The sequence below is a fragment of the Papio anubis genome, chromosome 6, assembly GCF_008728515.1.
Source record: "Papio anubis isolate 15944 chromosome 6, Panubis1.0, whole genome shotgun sequence".
NCBI classification, from domain to species: Eukaryota; Metazoa; Chordata; class Mammalia; order Primates; family Cercopithecidae; genus Papio; species Papio anubis.
In genome coordinates, this window is record NC_044981.1 from 32713032 (window position 1) to 32727241 (window position 14210).

The 14210-nt window shown below is 45.2% G+C and overlaps 1 protein-coding gene across 1 annotated transcript in view; it reads right to left on the reverse strand.

Annotated features, from left to right (window-relative positions):
- Window positions 1–14010, reverse strand: part of NUDT3 (nudix hydrolase 3) — a 119331-nt gene extending 105321 nt beyond the window's left edge. Inside the window, exon 1 of the mRNA XM_003897469.5 lies at window positions 13599–14010. Coding sequence (XP_003897518.1) covers window positions 13599–13697 — 99 coding nt within the window. The 5' untranslated portion in view covers window positions 13698–14010. The remainder of the gene's footprint in view (window positions 1–13598) is intronic.
- Window positions 14011–14210: the final 200 nt, after the last annotated feature.

The following is a 14210-nucleotide window of genomic DNA, read 5'->3' on the forward strand; positions in this document are numbered from 1 at the left end:
AGCTGGTCTTGAACTTCTGACCTCAGGTGATACACCCGCCTTGGCCTCCCAAAGTGCTGGGATTACAGGCGTGAGCCACCGTGCTCAGCCCTATTTTTTTTTTCTTTCTTTTTTTTTTTTTTTTAAAGAGAAAGGATCTTGCTCTGTCACCCAGGTTGGAGAATAGTGGCAAGATCAATGCTCACTGCAGCCTCAAACTCCTAGTCTCAAGTAATCCTCCTGCCTCAGCCTCCCGAGTAGGTGAGATTATAGGCAAGATCCACTGCAGCCAGTTAAAGTACTAATTTTTAGTGGTATATAGTATTCATACCATGAAATGAAAAGTAGGTGAAACCGAAATCACGGATTTTCCTGGTTGATTTCACTGTTAGTTACAGGGTTCAAAATGGATAGAATTCTCTGTTGAGATCTTTGTTTTCATGTCCTTGGGGATGAGAAAAAGGGTCATCACTCTCTCAGACACTGGATTGGGCCCTCTTACTTTCTCTCTTTCTCCCAGCACAGATTAGGGGGACAGGCAGGGCATAAGAGCTTTCTTTATCCACAATACGTTGATACAAACAGGCTTCCAAAGGCAGCATATCTGGGCCTCTGACTTTCCGTGGTCTAGCTGGCCCAGTGTCCTTCACCTAGGATATTCTTCAACTACCCATACTCGACCAAGCTGTTCAAGTCTAGCCTGCTCCATAAAGTCATCCCTGACACTCTAGCCCATCTTTCTTCACAGGCTTCTCCAATTCCTATAAACACCTCCTATAAACTCTCCACACTTCTCTATTTTACACTCCAAACTGCATCTTATTTTTCTTTTGAGACAGCGTCTTACTCTGTCACCCAGGCTGAAGTGCAATGGCACAACCATGACTTACTGCAGCCTTGACCTCCCAGGCTCAAGTGATCCTCCCACCTCAGCCTCCCAAGTAGCTATATAATCTTTGGCGCATACCACCACACCAGGCTAATTTTTAATTTTTTTTATAGAGACAGGGTCCCACTACATTGCTCAGCCTTGTCGCAAACTCTTGAGCTCAAGTGATCCTTCCCCTCCACTTCCCAAAGTGCTAAGATTGCAGGTGTGAGCCACTGCACCCGGCCTAAATTCCATCTTGCCAGTAGACTGAAGCTCAGATTCTGTATTCTACACATTTAAAAACTCCTCAGTTTGAAGTATTCTTTATAGATATCACAATACAATTACTTTTGTAACCAAAAATAATAATTCCCTTTTGAAAAAAAAAATGACCCACACACCCTGGCAGAAGGATGATCATGCCCAGCTAGCTCCTCATAAAATAGTTATTGAACCTACAAAAAAACCCCACAGAAATACAATTATCATATACAGGAACTCTCTGGATTGTTTTCCTCACTTATATTGGCAATAAAATCTAAAAGTTTTGTCTTACTATTATTAAAGGCAAACTACCCAAACTGCAAAGCTTCTTAGGAAGAAATCAATACCACAGTCATAGGTGTAAAAGCTCTGAGTCAGGGCTCAGCACATTTGGTTAATGAGGGCTGAATATAAGTCTAGCAATCAAACCATTTCTGCAAAGAGGAAGCAAATAAAAGTACTAAATAATAGGCCGGACACGGTGGCTCACGCCTATAATCCCAGCACTTTGGGAGGCCGAGGCAGGCGGATAATGAGGTCAAGAGTTCAAGACCAGCCTGGCCAACATGGTGAAACCCCAACTCTACTAAAAATACAAAAATTAGCCGGGCTTGCTGGTGGGCGCCTATAACCCCAGCTACTCGGGAGGCTGAGGCAGGAAAATCACTTGAATCTGGGAGATAGGGGCTGCAGTGAGCCGAGATCGCACCACTGCACTCCAGCCTGGGCAACAGAGTGAGACTCCATCTCAAACAAACAAACAAAAAAAGCCAGGCATGGTGGCTCACATCTGTAATCCCAGCACTTTGTGAGGTCGAGGTGTGCGGATCACGAGGTCAGGAGATGGAGACCATCCTGGCTAACACGGTGAAACTCCGTCTCTACTAAAAAATACAAAAAATTAGCTGGGCATGGTGGCAGGCGCCTATAGTCCCAGCTACTCAGGAGGCTGAGGCAGGAGAATGGCGGGAACCCAGGAGGCAGAGCTTGCAGTGAGCCGAGATGGCGCCACTGCACTCCAGCCTGGGTGACAGAGTGAGACTCCATCTCAAACAAACAATCAATCAAAAAAAGCCAGGCGCGGTGGCTCACACCTGTAATCCCAGCACTTTGGGAGGCCGAGGCGGGCAGATCACGAGGTCAGGAGATCGAGACCAGCCTGGCTAACACGGTGAAACTCCGTCTCTACTAAAAAATACAAAAAAATTAGCCGGGCGTGGTGGCGGGCGCCTGTAGTCCCAGGTACTCGGGAGGCTGAGGCAGGAGAATGGCGGGAACCCGGGAGGCAGAGCTTGCAGTGAGCCGAGATGTGGTCGTTCGTGCATGCAATCCCAACATTTCGGGAAGGCAAGGAGGGAGGATCACTTGAGCCAGGAGTTCCAGACCAGTCTGGGCAACATAACAAAACCTCACCTCTACAAAAAATAAAAAATATATATTAGGAGGGTGTGGCAGCACATGCCTATAGTCCCAGCTACTCAGGAGGCTGAGGTGAGAGGATCACTTGTGCCCGGAGGGTTGGGGCTGCAGTGAGCTATGATCATGCCACTACACTCCAGTCTGGGTGGTGGACCCAGACCCTGTCTCAAAACACAAACAAATTTCCAAGTATAATAAGCACAATGTGATTTCTCTTGTTTTGTTTGTTTTGTAACTTCCCTTAATGTGTATTTTATTAGGATTCCTAAATATTCAAAGAAAAATCATGGTTAGGTATAGTGGCTCACACCTGTAATCCCAGCACTTTGGAATGTCAAGGCAGGAGGGCTGCTGCTTGAGCCCAGGAGTTTGAGACCAGTCTGAGGAACACAGCAAGACCCTGTCTCTATTAAAACTGAATTAGCCAGGCATGGTTGTGCATGCCTGTAATCTTAGCTACACAGGAGGCTGAGGAAGGAGGATCGCTTAAGCTCAGGAGGTCAAGGCTGCAGTGAGCCATGATTGCATCACAGCACTCCAGCCTGGATGACAGAGCAACACCCTGTCTCAAAAAAAAAAAAAAAACGAAAGCCCGGGGCGGTGGTTCACGCCTGTAATCCCAGCACTTTGGGAGGCCGAGGAGGGTGGATCACAAGGTCAGGAGTTTGAGATCAGCCTGACCAAGATGGTGAAACCCACATCTCTACTAAAAATGCAAAAATTAGCCGGGTGTGGTAGTAGGCGACTGTAATCCCAGCTATGCGGGAGGCTGAGGCAGGAGAATCGTTTGAACCTGGGAGACGGAGGTTGCAGTGAGCCAAGATTGTGCCACTGCACTCCAGCCTAGACGACGGGGCTAGACTCCATTTCCAAAAAAAGAAAAATCACAATCCTTCTTCCTTTTAAGAAAAGTATAAGCACTATGTCTGAGTTCATATCCATTTTTATTCAACATTGCTAAGCTGCTCTTATAAAACACATCAGAAATATGTTAAAAAACCAAGTCAAAGAAAAGATTTTCTAAGCAGTTCTTTAAAAGGACTTTACTGTTTTATGAACAAAGAGATTAACTAATTGTATACAAAGAAAGCCTATTTAAGGAATCATTTCATTATTTTATTTTTTCTTTTTGGAGCCAGGGCCTCTCTCGCTGTTGCCCAGGCTGGAGTGCAATGATGCAAACACAGCTCACTGCATCCTAGACATCCCCAGCTCAAGTGACCCTCCCACATAGGCCTCCCAAAATGCTGAACAGTCTTATTTATCCATGTATTCCCACGGTCTTACATAGACACTCCGAAAATGTGTGCTGAAGAAATGAATAAACAGTGGGCCGGGCACGGTGGCTCAAGCCTGTAATCCCGGCACTTTGGGAGGCCAAGACGGGCGGATCACGAGGTCAGGAGATCGAGACCATCCTGGCTAACACGGTGAAACCTTGTCTCTACTAAGAAAATACACAAAACTAGCCAGGCGACGCGGCGGGCACCTGTAGTCCCAGCTACTCGGGAGGCTGAGGCAGGAGAATGGCGTAAACCCAGGAGGCGGAGCTTGCAGTGAGCTGAGATCCGGCCACTGCACTCCAGCCTGGGTGGCAGACCGAGACTCCGTCTCAAAAAAAAAAAAAAAAGAAATGAATAAACAATCGTATTCCTGAAAAAGGGCCCTTCCTTTCTGTACTAGGCTATGAAGAAAGATATAGATTGCTTCACACAGCACACAGTAGATGTGCAGCACTATTTTTATTGAGAAATGAGAATTAAAGCAGAAGCAAAGAAGTAGGATTGGGGCAAGGAGTTAAAAGAATGAAGACTGCAGTATGAATTTAGACCAGAATTCACACCTTGGGAAGGAGGCAAAAAATAATGTAATGGAAGAAATGACTAACTGGTATTAGGCAAACAGAAGGGGAAGCAGGGGAAAAAAGCTTCCAGGAAAGATTTTGAGAAATGAGGAGTAGAAATGTCCAGTCATGACTGGATCAATGAACCCATCATGATCTTAGAGCAATGTAATATTGAACAGCGACCAAGATGTGTTACAAAAGGACTCCCTGACCACCTTGGGATCTACCGGAAGCCCTTTGTCATGGTTATTGCCTCTGGGATTGCTCCTTGTGTCTTACTCCCTTCTCTAGAGCCTGCTGTCGGTTCACCTGCTCCTCTGGGGCATTTTACAGACAAACAGGCCACCAGTTTCTGCCCACTGAGGAGCTCCAATGTCAATCATCTCTCCATTCCAACCTGGTGAGCTGAAGGATCTGAGAAAATGTGAAGCAGCTCCCTGTTTGCCAAGAGACATAGGGCTTCTAGTGGAAAAGTACAACAAACAAACCTAACACCTTAGGAACAGCTTCATCCTTTCTTTATTAAAACAGCTTTAAGGCACAGGGAAATCTAACTCACACAATCCTATTAGTATTCATTTTTCTCCCTGGGTAAAAACAGACCCGTTAGGAGCAGCTTTAACTTTCCTAGGCACTGTGATGTCATTTGTTGTATGTTCTGTATCATCTGGCCTTTCTAAGAATACAAACAAGCCCACCCCTGTCTCTCACTTCTCCTCACAGAGGCTCTAAAAAAGGAAAGACTGGGGGAAGAAGGATAATCTTACTGGAAGTACTTTAGGAGGGCCAAAGTTGAACAATATGACAGATGAATATCATATTACCCAATTTAGGATAATAAAATCTTACTCAAGAAGTTAGTCTTCTATACAGTTTATGCTAAAGTTCAAGTAAAGGATACTGTTGATTAAAAAATATAAATGTAGGCTGAGCGCGGTGGCACACGCATGTAATCCTAGCACTTTGGGAGGCTGAGGTGGGAAGATCGTTTGAGCTCAGGAGTTCAAAACCAGCCTGAGTAACAGAGTGAGACCCTGTCACCACACACACACACAAATTAGCTGGGCAAGGTGGCATGCACTTGTACTTCCATCTACTTGGGAGGCTAAGGTGGGAGGATCACTTGAGCCTGGGAGGTGGAAGCTGCAGTGACCTGAGATCGCATTACTGCACTCCAGCCTGGTCAACAGAGCAAGACCTTGCCTCCAAAAAACAAAAACAAAAACAAAAAACTCAAAACAAGATCTTGGCCCTAAGAACAAAGATTAGCAGATAAATATACATTTATATGTACATATGTCACATATTAATTATATATTATTTGCAAAAAGGAAGCAAATGAAAATATTAAATAATCAAACAGGCCAGATGTGATGGCTCATGGCTATAATCCCAACATTTTGAGAGGCCAAGTAGGGAGGATCACTTGAGCCAGGAGTCCCAGACCAGTCTGGGCAACATGAGACCTCATCTCCACAAAAAATAAAAAATATGGCCAGGTGCAGTGGCTCACGCCTGTAATCCCAGCACTTTGGGAGGCCGAGGTGGGCGGATCACCTGAGGTCAGGAGTTTGAGACCAGCCTGACCAACATGGAGAAACCCCGTCTCTACTAAAAACACAAAATTAGCCAGGCATGGTGGTGTATACCTGCAATCCCAGCTACTTGGGAGGCTAAGGCAGGAGAATCGCTTGAACTCAGGAGGTGGAGGTTGCGGTGAGCCAAGATTGTGCCACTGCACTCCAGCCTGGGCAACGAGAGCGAAACTCTGTCTCAAAAAAAAAAAAATACATATACATATACATATACAGGCAAGGTAAGGTGGCACACACCTATAGTGTGTATGTATATAGTATATACATACACATAATGTATGTATATAATACATATATGTATACATATTGTGTATGTATATAATACATATATGTATACATATTATATACATACATTATACAAATGTATATACAAATACATTATACAAAAGATTATACAAATAAATATTTTATATGCATATAAACATGTATTTATTTGCTAATCTTTGTAGGGCCAAGATCTTGTTTTGAGTATGAGTCTATTGCTGAATTGTAAGTTGTCTTTCTTTCATATGCCACACCCATAATGAATGATCTATGTTTCCCAGTCCTAGTTTCTATAAAGAACAAAAATCTAAAAACATTCATGAAGTAATCTATGAGCAGAGTCCTAGACTTTTAAGATCCCCTCTCCAATCTTCTCCAGTTTATTTGTCCATATAAGTGAGCAGTAATTTATTTTCTTTTTCTTTTTCTTTTTTTTTTTTGAGACAGACTCTCACTCTGGAGTGCAGTGGCGTGCTGTTTGCAACCTCCGTCTCCCGGGTTCAAGCAATTCTTGTGCCTCAGCCTCCCATGTAGCTGGGACTACAGGCACACACCACCGTGCCTGGCTAGTTTTATGTATTCAGTAAAGATGGGGTTTCACCATGTTGCCTAGGTTCGTCTCAAATTCCTGGGCTCACATGATCCGCCCACCTTGGTCTCCCAAAGTGCTGGGATTACAGGCATGAGTCACCATGCCCAGCCTTATTCTTTTCTGAACTCGAATTTCGCTGGTTAAGTTGCACAATTACAATAACAAGTACAATGAACATAAACAGATACAGGAATAAAGGTAACTAACTGTAATCACACAATTTGGCAGCTGGGAGGTCATCTGGTTGGGGTACACCAGACCCAGAAGCCTGCTGAGTAACTGTCAAGCATTCAGTGTACCAAGCTGGTTAAAGTAGTGGTTGGTTAAGAAACTGTATATCAGGTTCAACCTACTGTAATAAATGTTAGTTACCACAAATACCCAATTTAAAGATGTTATCAACATATCAATAACAATCAGTAGAACTTGTTAAGTGGGAGATTTTTTTCTGTTAAATTTTGTTTATCAACAAGAAGAGAAGCCAGAAAGAGAAAAGGGAACCATTTTCATCACGCTGTTGGGTCTGTATGTTGTTCTATCTCTCCCATTAGACTCTAAGCTCCCTGCATGGCTGTCTCCTTCATAACGGTATCACAGAACTCGGCACTCAATGAGTGTTCAATAAACTTACTATGTTGACACATCCTAACCTGGATCAGAATTTCAGCCTCTCATTGCTGGTCTATAAATAAAGTTTTCTGGAGCTGGGGAAAAAAAAAACCTAGAATGATAGGTTTGGCTACTCATGAGATATTATCTTCTAATATAGTCATGTACTACATAACATTTCAGTCAACTACAGACTACATATACAAGAGTAGTCCCAAGAGATTATAATGGAGCTGAGAAATTCCTATCCCATCGTAGCTGTGGTGTCATAGCACAATGTGCTACTCATGTGTTTATGGTGAGTACACAGTCAAACCTACTGTGCTGCCGGTCACATAAAAGTCTAGCACAGTTGAGCACGGTGGCTCATGCCTGTAATCCCAGCACTTAGGGAGGCTGAGGAGGCAGACTGCCTTAGTCCAGGAGCTCAAGACCAGCCTGGGTAAAATGCCAAAACCCTATCTCTACAAAAAAATACGAACATTAGCCAGGCATGGTGGCGCGTGCCTGGAGTCCCAGATACTTGGGAGGCTGAGGTGCGAGGATCACTTGAGCCCAGAAGGTCAAGGCTACAGCGAGCTGTGATCACACCACTATACTCCAGCCTGGGCAACAGAGTAAGACCCTGTCTCAAAACAACAACAACAAAAAAAATGTAGCACATATAATCACGTGCAGTACATAATACTTGATAGTAAATGTATTACTGGTTTATGTATTTACTATACTGTACTTTTTATTATGTTAGAGTGTATTCTCTCTACTTACTTACTTTTTTAAAAAGTTAATTGTAAAGCAGTCTCAGAAGAAAGGATTGTTATCATAGGAGATGACAGTTCCATGCCTGTTATTCTCCTGAAGACCTCCCAGTGGGATAAGATGCGGAGGTGGAAGACAGTGATACTGACGATCCTTGACCCTGTGTAGGCCTAGGTTAATGTGTGTTTGTGACTTTGTTTTCAACCAAAGAAAAAGCTTAAAAAGCAAAATATGGGCCGGGCACAGTGGCTCACGCCTGCAATCCCAGCACTTTGGGAGGCCAGGGCGGGCGGATCACGAGGTCAGGAGATCGAGACCATCCTAGCTAACACGGTGAAATCCCATCTCTACTAAAAATACAAAAAATCAGCCGGGCATGGTGGCGAGCGCCTGTAGTCCCAGCTACTCAGGAGGCTGAGGCAGGAGAATGGCGTGAACCCGGGAGGCAAAGCTTGCAGTGAGCTGAGATCACGCCACTGCACTCCAGCCTGAGTGACAAAGCAAGACTCCGTCTCAAAAAAAAAAAAAAAAAAAAGTAAAGTAAAATATGGGTAGGCAGAGGAACAAAAAGTAAAACAAATAAATAATAAATAATATCTTTAAATAAAGTTTCTAGAATAAGGATATAACGAAGAAAACATTAGCCAGGCATGGTGGCATACACCAGTTGTCCTAGCTAGCTGTTGGGAGGCTGAGGTGGAAGGATCACTTGAGCCCAGGAGTTCAAGACCAGCCTGGGCTGTTGCCTGGGCAACAGAGCAAGAGCTCAACTCTTTAAAAAAAAAAAAAAAAGTGATTTTAGTGTGACAGGAAAAAGAGAAAATATTTTTATACAGATGTACAAAGTGTTTTAAGCTAATATTACAAAAGAGTCAGAACGTTAAAAAATGTAAAAATTTATAAAGTAAAAAAATTACAGTAAGCTAAGGTTAATTTTTGAAAAAAATAATTTTTTGATTTAGTGCAACCTAAGCTGTACAGTGTTTCTAAAGTCTACAGTAGTGTACAGTAATGCCCTAAGCCTTCGCATTTACTCACCGCTCACTCACTGACGCATCCAGAGCAACTTCCAGTCGCGCAAGCACCATTCATAGTAAGTGTCCTGGTCAGGTGAACAATTTTTTATTTTTTGTACCGTATTTTTCCTGTACTTTGCTTGTTTAGATATGTTTAGAAACACAAATACTACTGCATTACAATTGCCTATTTATTCAGTACAGTCACATGCTGTACAGTTTTGCAGCTTAGGACCAACAGGTTATATACCATATAGCCTACATGTGCAGTAGGCTATACCAGCCAGGTATGTTTAAGTACATTCTATGATGTTCACACAACAAAAAAATCACCTAATGATGCATTTCTCAGTATGTATCGCCAATGTTAAGCAACACATGGCTGTATTTTCATCTCTTTTTCTTCACATTGCATGTATGCTTCTTGACATTGCTTAAATTTATAAATCAAGGTCCTATATATACTTATATATATATTACTATCGTGTTAACGCTAATAATATTCTGTAAACTATTCCATCTTGATTAAGGCCATCAGTGCCCATTAAAAATTTTTTTTAATTGGGTTGAATGCCCTATTCGGTTTGAATTTTACATTCCCACAATGTGTGGCAGCTAATGCTTCTGGCACATCTATTGAGAACATAAAAGTTCTCCTGGAACTAACAAATTACTTTCCTTCCAACACAATTATATAATCTGAGAGTTGAAAAGCACCCTAGAGATTATTCTGTGGTCCAAAATCCCTCCCGATTAAGGAATCTCATCTAAAACTACTCAACTCTGTCCGCAGGAAGGGATGCTAATCTTTAGATTCCCCATGACACAGTGCTGCCGCCATCGTAGGCTCTTTAATACATGCTTTTTGTTGTTTTTAATACACGTTTGTTGAACTGAAGAAATCTAAAATGGACGTATTTCACTCATTTTCTTTTTCTTCTCAGGCTCTAGCTGTAACACCCACCGCATTTGTAATTGAAAGCTTTGCATGATTCCTCTGCTCATTAACCAACATTCAAAAAGAAATTCAATAAAGGAAACTAAATGTTTCAATGCATTAAAGAAACTTCATTTTAACAGTTTAAAATTTTAAGCTCCTGGACTGGCAAAGTGGCTCTTGCCTATAATCCCAGCATTTTGGGAGGCTGAGATGGGAGGATCTCTTAAGCCCAGGAGTTTGACAATAGCCTGGGCAACAAAGGGAGAACCTGTGATATGGTATGGCTCTGTGTCCCCACCCAAATCTCATCTCAATTTGTAATCCCCACCTGTGGATGGAAGGACCTGTAATCCCTCCCATGTGTTGAGTGAGGGAAGTAACTGGATCATGGGGAGTTTCCCCCATGTGGTTCTCATGCTAGTGAGTGCTCACGAAATCCAATGGTTTTATAAGTGTTTGGGAGTTCCTCCTTCGCTTCTCTTTCTCCTGCTGCCTTGTGAAGAACGTTCTTACTTCCCCTTTGCCTTCCGCCATGACTGTAAGTTTCCTGAGGCTTCCCCAGTCATGTATAACTGTGAGTCAATTAAACCTTTTTCTTTATAAATTACTCAGTCTCAGGTATTTCTTTATAGCAGTGTGAAAATGGACTAATACACCCTGTCTCTACATAAAATTTAAAAATCAACCAGGTATGGTGGCTTGTGCATGTAGTCCCAGCTACTTGGGAGGCTGAGATGGGAGGATTGCTTGAGCACAGGAGGTTGAGGTTGCAGTGAGCCATGATCACACCACTACACTCCAACCTGCGTGACACAGTGAGACCCTGTCTCAAAAAAATAAATAAATAAAGGCCGGGCACGGTGGCTCATCCCTGTAATCCCAGCACTTTGGCAGGCCGAGGCGGGCGGATCACAAGGTCAGGAGATTGAGACCATCCTGGCTAACACGGTGAAATTCCGTCTCTACTACAAATACAAAAAATTAGCCGGGCGTGGTCGCAGGCACCTGTAGTCCCAGCTACTCGGGAGGCTGAGGCAGGAGAATGGCATGAATCCAGGAGGCAGAGCTTGCAGTGAGCTGAGATCGTGCCACTGCACTCCAGCATGGGAGACAGAGCCAAGACTCCGTCTCAAAAAAAATAAAAAATAAAAAATACAATATAAAAACTAGCCAAGCATTGTGGCAGGCGCCTGTAATCCCAGCTACTCAGGAGGCTAAGGCAGGGAGAACTGTTTGAACCCGGGAGGTGGAGGTTGCAGTGAGCTGAGATCAAGCCACTGCACCCCAGCCTGGGTGAAAGAGGACGACTCCGTCTGAAAATAAATAAATAAATAAATAAATAAATAAATAAATTTTTAAAAATAAAAATGTAAGCTCCTAGAATCTCCTGAACCTGGGAGGCGGAGGTTGCAGTGAGCCGAGATCCGGCCACTGCACTCCAGCCTGGGCGACATAGCGAGACTCTGTCTCAAAAAAAAAAAAAAAGAAAAAAAGTAAGCCCTAGAAGACAAGTCTTATGCCTGGTCTGACTTGTAAGATGCCGTGAGGTAGCCTAAACAGACAAGTAAGCTTTCAACATTAATGTTCCTAATGTCAGTGCATAATAAAACATTTAACAGAAAATGGAAAATTAAGCCTTTGTTAGTTTGCTTATGATCTATAGTTTTCAATTGATCAAAAAGACGTTTTCCATTTCTAGTACGATTTATTATTATTATTTTTAATTTAGAGATGGGGGTCTGTTGGCCAGGTTGGTCTCGAACTCGTGGCCTCACCACCTTGGCCTCCCAAAGTGCTAGAATTACAGGCGTGAGCCACCGCGTCCGGCCTGGTGTGATTTTTCAAAACAAATAGTCTTGCATCATTTGTGCAACTAAACTATACTTATAATTGGGGTGCTCACAGATTTAGGCATACTAGTGTAGTAAGACATGCTATTATGCTAATCAGCTTTCCCTTCAGTTAAGAGCCTGTGATCCCATCTGATTTCCCATAACATGATATGATAATGAAGAGAATAAAGCCTCTGGAGCAGTAAGCACCACGAATAATTTTACTTTACTCAAATATGCATTCCAAAACAGTGTATAATTTACAGCACGGCCCTGGTTAGCTATTACAATGCATCTGTTTTGGGGACTTTTACAATATACAGTAGGATACAAAGCATACGTTTCCAAATCTCCTTTCTTTCTGTTTTGCTGAAAGGGCGCACACATGGGATCCCTTAACAGCACAATTCACTAACTAATTTTCTTCAGGCAGTAATTCAAATTCCCACTTCCTCCTAAATACCTCTGGACAGCAACTCCTGGCAATCCATCTGTCTCTTTCGCCACAGCTTCTTTTCATAACTAACGGGTCAAGTTCCTTTCCCCATTTCGACACCATGCACTGTACTGCGGCCCTGCCACCATAGCCCACTGCTGAATGCTGGAGTATAACATATTGGATTTCACTGTCCTTCACTGTTTGCAGTTTAACTGCCATTTTACCACAATGCACACAAGAGAAATGCATTCCCACAGGCATCTTATGAATTTCCAAAGCAGCTATTCTTTGTGGATTTACAAAACATGTGCTTCTCTGAACTCCCTTCATCACCACAGAAACGGCTTTGGGAAGCCGAGATTTTTGTTTAAAGTACCCTATCTATTATAAAAAGAAACTGATTCTAAAACATTTTTATTTTCCTAGCTAATTTAATTCTAAGGCTCTTCCCACAAGGCAGTGGAGGAACGTCAGAGCAAAAATATTAAATCCTGCTTTTGGTCTTCCCAATTAATATGAAACATTGTCAGCACACAAAGATTATTATATCAAATGTCCTTTCTTCTCAGACTACACCATAAAGGCTACCCAGCGCACTGTAAAATAAACAGCTGGCTGTGGCTTATGCACAACGCCCTAAATCTTCCGAAGACACCCCCACCCCCACTCCTCGGCTTTGGGCTCACAGACACCTAATCCCTCGGCAAACCCCAAACCTGCCAATGAAGCGCACTATTTCTCTGCCACAAAGGCCGGCCCGCGCCTCGTGCACACCAGCCTCCGCACACATGTGCCTGGCTGACAAGTGCGGAGCGGCTCTTCCTGGATCAAAGCCGTTGGCCTGAACCGAAAGCCGCACTCTTCCCAGCCCACCGCCTTCTCCCGCGGCCGCTCTCCCCGGTAACAGGCGGCCGAACCGAAGCGCTCCGGCCGCAAGCCGGTCACCCCCTCCGCCCGGCGCGTCCCGTGCGGCCACACTCAGACCCGCTTCCCCTCAGCCCCAACGTCCTTGGTCCTTCCCCCCTTTTTCGCCTCAGGAAATTCCGTCGGAACATCATTCTGCACCAGCGGGGCGGCCCGGGCACACCCTCCTCCAGCGGCGGCGCCCCTCGCGCCTCCACCCGAAGGGGCCGGAGACCCGGCGACCCCGGCCAGCCCAGCCTGGCGCCTCACCTCCTCCTCGCTCTCGCTGCGGAAACATAGGCATGCGGCCCGCTTCTTGTAGCCGTCGCCGTCGTAGGTGCGGGTCTGGTTCGACTTGAGCTTCATCATCCTCTGGGCCCGGGTGGGGGTGCGGTGCGGGTCGCGGGAGTCGAGGGGTGGGGAGCCCGCTCTGGACGGCCGCGTGCGCGCGCGCCCCCGGCTCAGCCAAGGGAAGCAGGGAGGGGGAGCTTGTCCGCTACACGGCTCCGCCGCTGGCCTGCCGCGGCCGCCTCATTCCCCCCGGCCCAGGTCCCGCGCCGCCGCTGCCACCGTCACGGCTGCCGTCTCCGCTGCCGCCAGGGCCGCCGCCCCCTCTGCCACCGCCACCCCCGACGACGACCGCGCCGCCATCTTGGGCGCGATGCGTCAGCGGCGTAAGGCCGCACCGGCCTGCGGGACGACCGCGCGCTCGCAGCGCAGGCCGCGTTCGGGAATCGCGCCCTCCCAATCCGCGCGGCGGAAACCAGCGTCTGAAAGGAGCTGGCCGCGCGACTCCAGGCGGCCGCTACGCCGCCAGCGTAGGCGTAGAACTGGGGGGGCCGCGCGGAAGAAGCCGGGGGAGATAGGGTACCCGCGCAGGAC